Source organism: Austrofundulus limnaeus, unplaced genomic scaffold (genome assembly GCF_001266775.1).
Source record: "Austrofundulus limnaeus strain Quisiro unplaced genomic scaffold, Austrofundulus_limnaeus-1.0 Scaffold1473, whole genome shotgun sequence".
Classification (NCBI taxonomy): domain Eukaryota; kingdom Metazoa; phylum Chordata; class Actinopteri; order Cyprinodontiformes; family Rivulidae; genus Austrofundulus; species Austrofundulus limnaeus.
The window spans coordinates 7,464-17,460 of NW_013953875.1; the positions used below are offsets into that span (position 1 = coordinate 7,464).

Genomic DNA, 9,997 nt, shown 5'->3' on the forward strand with positions numbered 1-9,997 from the left:
TTTTTTGTTTTGTTTTTTTAAAGAATGAATGTACATCAACTTGCCTGCATACCTGTCAAGTTGGCCAGACCAAAACTCAACTTTAATTTTATTTTACATCTCAAAGCCAGCCTGGAAGTAAATATTTAGTTTGTTTCCTCCTCCTCCTCCCACCAGACTGTACCTGCTCCCCTGCACTCCACCAACCCCGCCACCCATTGCAGATGACTATCAGTCAATTTGTGTGTTTGCTAAAACCTGTGATCATAGTTGTTAGAAATGTGACTCTCAGACACACAAACATGCAAGTAGTTCCATAGCTGCCTYCACTTTGCGACTAAATTATTCACATTTTTTCTGCAGCTCTCCTTTTTGATCGTTTGTCACATTTCTGCACAAAAGACAGAACTGTTTTAGTAAAACCTGCCCGTAAGTATGTAGACTCGTTCCATGTATTTACACTGTTAACGCATAGCCTCCTCTGCAGAGCTGAACAGCTTCGAAACGAAAGAAAACTTCAAACGTGTCTTCAAACCAGAAGGCTGTCAGGGGAGGAGGGAGGGTTAGAGACAGAAACCAGGAGGGTGGAGGAGTGGCTGATAGCTAACTCTGTGTGTGTTTACATCTTTRAGGGAGAAGCTGGTGAGCTCAGCTCACCTTTGACCGTGGAGATGACTGTTCCTGCCGTGCTGAGGATGTCCACGGAGTTCAGGCTCTGGTGTTTCTGGATGATGGCCTTCAGGACTCGGAGCAGTTCACCGAGTCGCTCGTGAACCACCTGATGGAGGCAGTCCTGGTGCTCTGAACATCAGGACAATAAAAAAAAGTCAGGTTAKTTTGTTTCACTGAAATCTGATTGTTCAGACGTTAACCAACATCTGCTGATGAGATTCTGTGAAAAACGCTTAATAAGCAAGAATGAAAACAAAAGTACCAACTTGAATGTTTGCACTCAGTAACCTCTGACCAAAAGAAAAACATGACACCAACACTAACCAGCTCTGAATCATAGTGGAGTCATCATGTAGGGGGTTATAAATACGTCACCCTCTGCACAACTCACTTCAACTGATCTGATTTAAAACACAATTCAACCATTTCAAAAGATCTGAACTACTCCTTTAATAATCCGTGTTCAGTTTGCTGCTACGTTGCCAGTGTTCAGACCAAAGCCAATCACTGACTGAAGTTTAAGACCCTCTTTAGAGTTGAACTTCCTGTTATCACAGAGGTATGAGGCAACCTGACAGATACATGTGCAAATAAACACTTCTTTTTTTGTCCCTTTTACAGCCTATTTGATCAGATAACTACAGAAAARGGCATCTCAGGCATTCAGGTTTATACCTCCCAAACAGTGAGTCAACAGCCGTTTCAAAGGGGCCACTTAGCACTTTGTTATCAGGTAACCTTGAAAAGGTGCTCCTGGCATGCTTGAGGAATGAATAAAACGAGTAAGGAAGTAAGGCTGGAGTTGAAGTTTATGATCCATCGGAAACAAACAGGTGAGTGTCACCTTGGCAGAAAAAGCAAGCAAACAATCTTGTTTCATTGAGCTGCTGCCAAGAATCGAGCTGTAAACAGGTTAAATAAAAAAGCTGCTGAGCAGGTTGCTTTTACTTTACGTTTAAATATCTTAAGTTGTGTGTTTGTACAACTGCAAAACACAAATATGTGCAGAACGGATCCAGGCAAAGAGCCACGGGATTACCTTTCATGGAAACAGATCAGATCTTTAGCTTTTTTTTTTTTGTCAACTCTTTTTTTGGAGAGGCACAAACTGTGCTAACAGTGAGACGAGCCGAGGTCAGGAGAGGAGTCCAACCACATAAGCTCAAAGGATATTAAAATGATTTATAAAAACAATAAAGATTATTACTCTCTTTAAAATGAGTTATATTTCTATTTTTATTCACATCCAGGCAATCATTTGTACTTTTTTTAAGCAACGCTATGTTTGGTTATGATTTTAACTTTCCATCTAATAATTATATTTTTTTCAAATTTCACCATAAAATATGTAAAAACTATTGACTTAATCATTCATTGCAAGTTCTGAGGCAATGATGGGATTTTGGTAACCATGTCCACAGGTGTTCTGGTCCACTCCTCCTAAACAACTTGTCCCGGCTGTCTCAGGTCTGAAGAGTTCCTCCTCCAGCTGTCTCCGCTCCGTCCACAGATGTTCAACAGGATTTAGTTCTGGACTCAGATGGTCACTTCAGAACAGTCCAATAGTTGGTTCTGAGTCATTATCCGTTTTGAGGACCCGTGATCTGTTTGAGATCAGGTTTTCTGACACTGAGCAGCACATTTTGCTCCAGAATGTCTTGATAGTCTTGAGATTCCATCAAACCCTGCACAGATTKAGCAAAGCAGCCCTGGAACAGAACTGAGCCTGGTCCATGTCTCACTGCAGGATGCCTTTCTGTTTTATGTTTGGGTCTTTGAACACACAGTTACTGGGACTTGTCCAAAACCTCCAGTCCCATCTCATCTGCCATATTTTTTATGATTGGTGTCCTACTCAGTTGTCTTCTTTAGGCCCACTTTGGCTCAAACACTGATGACTCTTAACCTTGGAGTTCGCCTCTGATCTCTTTGGAAGTTGATCTGGACTCTTTGGTTACCATTTGTTTTATTCAATTCAAAAATACTTTATTGATCCCAAAGGGAAATTAGGTGTTGTTGTAACTCATTGAACTAAAAACTTATTGTAGATGCTGATGGCTGTGGGCAGGAAAGATCTTCTGTAGCGGTCTGTATTACAGCGAAGTTGAAGAAGCCTCCAACTGAAGACACTTTGTTTTTCTATGACAGTCTGATGAAGAGGATGGTCAGGGTTGTCCACAGTATTCTTGATTTTATGTAAAATCCTTTTTTGCACAATCATCCCCAGAGATTCCACAGTCGTCCCCAGAACAGAACCAGCCTTCTTTATCAGGTTGTTTAGCCTTTTTAGGTCCCTGGCTCTGATGCTGCTGCCCCAACAGATGACAGCAGAAGAGATGACGCTCTCAACAACAGACTTGTAGAAGATCTGCAGCATCTTGCTGCAGACATTGAAGGATCTCAGCTTCCTTAAGAAGTCCAGTCTGCTCTGTCCTTTCTTATAGACTGCTTCACTGTTGAGTCTCCAGTCCAGTCTGCTGTCCAGATGAACACCGAGGTATTTATATTCCTCAACCACCTCCACTTCTTCTCCCATAATGGAAACAGGGTTTAATCTAACACTATTTCTCCTGAAATCTACAATCATCTCCTTTGTTTTGTTGACATTCAAGATGAGATGATTGTTCCCACACCATGCCACAAAGTGGTCCACCAGCTCTCTGTACTCAGCTTCCTGTCCATTTCTGATACAGCCAACAATTGCAGAGTCATCTGAGTATTTCTGTAGATGACAGCAGTCTGACTTGTGCTGGAAGTCTGAAGTGTACAGTGTGAACAGGAATGGTCTACGTCTGTCCAACTTTTTTACGAGTTGTCCTCTTGTGGACATGTCCAGGGAGGTTGTCTCCTGTCCAGTGGACCTTAAACGTCTGAATAATCTGAGTCATCAGAGAAACATGAAGCTGTTAGGAGATGAACTATAGTTTCAATGTGATRGTCTTTTTGAGCTCCATGTTCAGTGTGTTACACACATGATACCAAACATCTCATCATTTAAAAAGGCAGACTGATTACTGGACTGAAGACATCTCTCTGGGTTTATGTGATAAAAATAATCTGTACCTCTAGATGCAACAGAACTTGACAAATATAACTTCATAAAGAAGTAGAACTCCTAGACCATTTCCTACCACAGGAACAAACCCCAGACAACATTACCTCTTTATAAAATCTCCACAAGACCTGGAGTCCCATCTTCCTCCATAGCAACCACCCTCATTCATCTTCATCATTTGCCATGTCCAGTTTCTTTCAGTCCAGAGGACCTGGAGGGTGGGTTTTTGATACGGTAAAAATCTTGTGGTTTTGTTTCACTGCCCAACTCACCATGGGGCAGGAAATGGGCCAGTGTGCCTCTGGCACAACCACCCAACTTTACTGTTGTACAATAAGAGCGCTCACATGTGTCTCACTCTTATGGTCTGTTTGTCTCCACCTCCAGTTTCACTTCTTGAACTCTTGTTTGTTGGAACATAATTTCTGTTAATTTTAATCTTAATTTTTCAGAAAAACCCAAATAATGTATCTCTGTTAAGATTATGTGGTTTCACTAATTCACCCCCCTGTGGACTATATGTTTTATTTAGTTGCCAGGCCTTTGAATCCTGACACCTGAAGGCATCGAGCTGACGATTTATCAACGCCCACAAGGCAGAGGGTCTTCCTTTGCAAATCTCAGAGGGCTTTGATCATCAGTGGCGGCCAGTTGGCTCATTTGAAAATCCTAAAAGGAGGATAATTAGTGAGACATTATGGCTGCGTCCACCAGCACAGTAGGATACAAGATAATGTACTGAGACTGATTATTTAACAGCTTAACTACCATTCTAGGTTGGACACAAAGGGAGGAAGACYTGTTCCCACCACGGTCTGACCTGGTAATAAAACATGTTTAAGTAGGAAGAAACAGCACATTAAGAAGTTTTAAAATTATTGTAAATACTTTTATTTATTTCTCCAAATCGATTTCTTCTCTTGCAATGACAAACCGTAAGACGGTCTACCTCGTGGATCTGCCACGTGAGGCATTCAGGGAACAGTAACAGCTGGTTCCTCTTCAAGAATAGTTGTTTTGTAGCTTGAGTGTGGCTGCTTTTTAGTTGGCAGCAAAGGCTTTTAAAGAACACAAAAGCCGGAGTTTGGTAAGTATGGGAATCAGAGAAAATAGGATGGAGGCTGTAGACTCTCCTTTGGGATTCGTCCTAAATTTACCCCCCTCTCTGAACCCCACATCCCTGCTCRGGCGGGGTTATGAGAGGAGGAGAGAGGGAGCGACATTCCTTGGCATAATAAGCCCCCGGTGAATGAAGGCTACATGGGGATCAGACTCTGATCCTGATGAGAAGGAGGCCGCAGATCAGGAGCTGCCAGCGACGCATTGCCAGGTTTTTACTTGGTTAGCGTCATGGAAACCCGACATTCCAGACTCTTGTTTGGGAGCTGGGACGGGAGATGTGGGAGCAAGGGGTCGAAGGGCGGGGAGGGGGATCCAGAATGAAAACACTGACGGATCATTCACAGAGATGACATATCAGAACCAAAYTACCATGACGTCCTACTGGAGAAAATTTTGTTACCAAATTTTAGCCCCATATATCTGCCAACTTGACTGAGTTGTAGCTATTTTTGTTTGCTATAATCGGCTGTGGCTCGAGTTAACCAGTTGAACATCTGATGACTTTGAGTAACCCTAACAGAACTGAGCCTGGTCCATGTCTCACTGCAGGATGCCTTTCTGTTTTATGTTTGGGTCTTTGAACACACAGTTACTGGGAACCCTAACCCTAACCCCTAACCCTAAAATTGTCTCAGTTTTAAAACCGCAAATATACAGTAGGGCTGTGTGTTGGCAAGAATTTAGTGATACCGAGATCGAGTTGGAGGTTCAGTTAGAGATTTTTATATATTATAGTGTGTTTCTGTATTGTTTTTGTATATATTATTTGTTTGTTTTTTGATACACGTCTTGACTTGAACTGTAAAGCACTTTAGTCAGCTTTTGTTGTTTTAATGTTCAATATAAATAAATTTTACATTGACATTGATATGATACGTATCACAACACAGGGGTCACGATAGATCACCATTTTTTTCTCCAAAATAGTCTAACTTTTAAAAACTCTGAGGAGTTGCATTCTGAAATTAAATTCAGTTTATTGTTGATGCTATCAGAAGAACACTGAACAACAATGAGAATTGCATTTGAATTTCACGTCCATTAATAACCAATTAAAAATCAATGCAGTATCAGGAAATGGAATATTCAGTATCAATACTTTTTGAGAAATCTTATGAAACCTGCTCTTGTTTTTAGCTCATATTTTATTAGCTTATTTATTTGAGTCAGATTTCTTAATTACTTGTGCCTGTATAAATAAAGGTCAAATAAATATATATATATATATATTTACACCCCTAATGTACATCTATAGTTAATTACCATAATAGCTGTGCCTGTTTAAATTGCCTGGGTTAAATTACAGCTGGAAATTCCTCCAACTCACAAACAAATTTATAGGAAGTACTTTGTAGTAGTGGTTGTTGAAAATAAATTGGGCATTCATCAAAAGCAGAGGAAGATTAGGGCTTCAAGGGGTTTCTGTAGCGCTTTAAGCCCCTCCTTGTGACAGTGAAATGCACCTCTACTATCCAATCATTGTGTGACTCAATACTTCAGCTAAGACCAAAGTGGATTGGCACCATCTTCAAACTCCTATTGTAAATATTGGTGTAATGTGAAATCACAATGAAGTGATTTAGGTAATCGGGTTTGTCTGAACTCTTGAGTAATTTTGGGATTGAAGTCATATGAAAATGACACCAATCCACAGACTAGCCATTAGCTCATCAGTTTGGTCAGAATTAAAGTCTTTCTTTACAAAATGAGATCATTCAAAGAGCATTCTTAAGTATTGGAGTGGTAAGAACTGTTGTTAACTAATTGTATAGTTTTAGCTCAGTCATTTCGTAATTTACCAGCTGTAAAACTTTGTGTACTAACATGATGTCTGCTGTATGGAAGTATTTTAAATTAGAAAATGAGAGAAGTTCAGTTGCTAGTTACAATGTTTGTATTTCTCGTTGCAGAAGAAACAGAGCTGCATTCATTACCAATTTACTGAGATAATTAAAATGCAAACACCGGACTGAATACACCAAGTTCACCCGGCTAACTCTTAGCTAATACTGCTAAACTACATTCTGCTCTGGATGACCAACCCATCGTAAAAGTGGAAAAAGGTATTTCACCCTACCCTCCTGACGACATGTTGCATGAGCTGTACAACCAGAAGCACTCTTTTGGTGAACATTTAACACCTGGTTCAGTCCTGTGTACTAAACCAGCCTCTCCTGCTCTAAAGCTGAGCTTTCGTTGGTTCCACGTTGTAATCCTTTCAAAATAAAATGTCAGAAACAGTCACTAGGATGCTTTGAATTGTTTTCTGGAATGTTTTCAGGTGGTGGGGTGGGTGGTAGGAAGCACACCGACTAAAGAAGCACCGTTGACAAACAATTTACATTGATTCATCAAATTTGAAAATTTTAACTAAACTTCAAATATTCACTTAAAATCTTGATTGGCCCATCCTTTGCCAGGTCCAATCAATGGGTGGTCAATAATAGCTTCAGTATCCCCCTCCCAACTCCAGCTCCAGTGGTTGGTGGTCGTGTCCCACCTCAGTCGACAGACCCGATGGATTAGCAGATTACACGCAGACCTGTGTGATCAAACTGAAACCTTCCCTGTCCCTTACCCTTTGAAGCCATTTCTTCCCCCCAACTGCAGGCACAAAGACCCCAAGACTCAGAACCTTACACCTAACAGAGGGGGGGCTTCTTTGTTACCTCACTGGGAGCAGCTGCATTTGTCTGGCTTGTTAACTTAAATTTAGCGAGGTGTAATTTGGGTTAACCTCAAACTCTAAACTGAAGGAATAATCTGCTCCTTGCTTCAGCGTATAAATGAGTACACACAGTCGGTTCCCCTCTTTCATTTCTCTGTGGAGCTGTCTGTCATCGTGAGGGAAGACAGGCAACCTTTCTGTCTTGATACCCCCCCGTACACACATCGCCACCACCCACTGTTGATGCAAAGCTCTGAAAGCTGGCATTCCAGCCATGCTTCCTTTAAAAGAAGCTCCAAATCCCCCCACCGTGTAACCTCCAGCTGGCAGCCAAAACGCTCAAGCTTTTGGCTGAAGGTCTGTTCCCAAAGATGTGGGAAGATCTGCACAACAAGAGCACGAGTGGGCTCTTTTCGCACACCTGTCAGGAGGTGGAGGTGGAGGGGGGGTGAACACCGTGAACAGGAGGAGACTGGCTTTACTGGCATGAAAACAGTAAAAAAGAAAATGTTTGGAACGAACTGAAGTTTTCACTGAACACTCAGACGTTTGTAATTTCTAATAAGGGCTGAGATTTTCCACTTCAAGTACCAGCTGCCACTTCAACAGGCAACATAAACACTGCGTGACCTTTAATTTATGAGCTGCTTAACAAACGTAAATAAAAGGTTTAGTTTCTGTAACAGTTGAGCTATAATTTGTCTTTTACATAGCTACAAAGTAAAGGAAAATAAGGTTTCTATCATTGATCTGTGTTGTGAAAGACTCAWTATCTGGGCAAAGTTTTGGCTGTTTGTGTTTGCTAAAGCCAGTTAGCAAAGGAGGCCATTTTTAATAGCTTTGGCTCTGAAATCATTGAGACATTCTCCTTCAGCAGTAGGGTTACGATCAAYATTTAATTTATAGTTATTTGCCTTCTTTCCCCTTCAACTCTAATTTAATAGAAAAACAGGACCATRTACCTGTTTGGATGAATATTTTAAACAACAAAGGCCATGTGGCAGGATCAGTCTGCTAAATAAATGCTTCTTTGTTTAATACTTAATCCTGAACTGGGACAAATTAAGGGGATCTTTAAGCCTATTAGGATCTRTTTAGACGTTTTAACCCAAGAAGGTAAAGGGGAGGGCTTCTAAACTCAAATCCATCATATTTTTGTCCTTAAACACAACTGTGAGAAAAACAAATGACCTTTAAAAGCATCCCGACACACCAGAGGTTTTCCCATGTTTCCACAACCCCCCGGCCTCTCAGGGGCACTGTGGGAATCCTGGAGCGTAACCTTAGTGTGCCGCAGACATCGACGGCCTCCCGGGACAAAGATAGTGCCCAGGACCATAAATCTGGACAGAGGGACACAAAGACCAGGGAGCTCCTGGGTGAAAACAGCTCGCAGGTCCCTGAGCTGAGCCGGGCCGAGCCGAGCCGGCCCTTAAACCCAACATGTGAGCAAGGTGGCGCCACCTGTGCTCAGCGTGCAGCTAAGATACGTTGTGCTGCTCATTAGGTTGTTTCATGCTTTGTTTCTGGGACAAAAGGACCTGCCATATGTCTCAGTCTCCGCTTTAATCCAGGACAATCAGGAGGGGGGTCCACAGGCATTATCTGAGCTTTAAGGCTGGGATAACCCCCAACAATTAGGCTAATATAACATATCCTGAAAGGCTGCTTCATTAACAAGATGACTTGTAGTTAGGAAGGCACAAGGAGGGGTCAGGCTTCTGTTTCTGTGTGGATGTGTCAGCAAAATATCTCATGGACCACGGAAACCTCCAGGAAATAACCACTAAATGCACATTTTCTTTTTATGTTTGGAAACAAACTGATTCAGGARGGCTGTCAGAATCAACGAAAGCTAGAAAACATAAAACATGTCTAAAACTCGGGAGGTTTTACAGTTTTTGGTATAAAATTTGGATTTGTTTGTAGCTGTAAGTCATTCCCAGCCTCTCACAGAACGTATTTAAGTTTTTAGTTTGTACCAGGTTTTTTTTCTGGAATTCAGATTTGTTTACTTTATTCTAATGTGCACCGTTTTCCTTAAATCACTCTTTTTCTTATAAACAAGGGAAAAACTTCTAAAAGAAGTATTCTGCTTTATAAAAACACATTTCAGTTTGTTTTTCCAAGATTCAAAGAATGTAGAAAAGGAAAGAGAATGGACATCAAATCCAAGATGGCTGCCAAAGCCAAGCGAATTTAATCAAACAATACGTGTTGTTGTACTTTATTTAAGTCCTATCTTAACTTTTATGAGTGGTTTTTTTAAATTTATCATGAAGTATGCTAGTTTAATATTTGTAGTTTTAGAGTGTGTTGCTGACGTACTTGACCAGGTCTCTCTTGAAAAAGAGATTTTTAATCTCAATGAGATTACTTGGTTAAAAAAGGTTAAATAAAAAATAAATAAAAAATTGGCTTTAACTCAGACAGCTTTACAGGTATTAAACTAAAAAGTGAATATCATTGTTCAGAATTGTAATGTAACTAAGTACAAATAC

At 40.9% G+C, this 9,997-nt stretch overlaps 2 protein-coding genes across 2 annotated transcripts in view; one reads left to right on the top strand and one right to left on the bottom strand.

Moving 5' to 3' along the window:
* Nucleotides 1-9,997, bottom strand: part of LOC106535503 (rho GTPase-activating protein 29) — a gene marked incomplete at its 3' end in the record, with an annotated part of 21,628 nt that overhangs the window by 6,403 nt on the left and 5,228 nt on the right. The window contains 1 exon segment of the mRNA XM_014032517.1: nucleotides 637-780. Within this exon segment, the coding sequence (XP_013887971.1) occupies nucleotides 637-780 (144 nt within the window).
* LOC106535504 (cilia- and flagella-associated protein 20) overlaps nucleotides 6,617-9,997 on the top strand; it is a 12,723-nt gene continuing 9,342 nt past the window's right edge. Inside the window, exon 1 of the mRNA XM_014032518.1 lies at nucleotides 6,617-6,891. The gene's annotated coding sequence lies outside the window, so the exon portion shown is untranslated. The remainder of the gene's footprint in view (nucleotides 6,892-9,997) is intronic.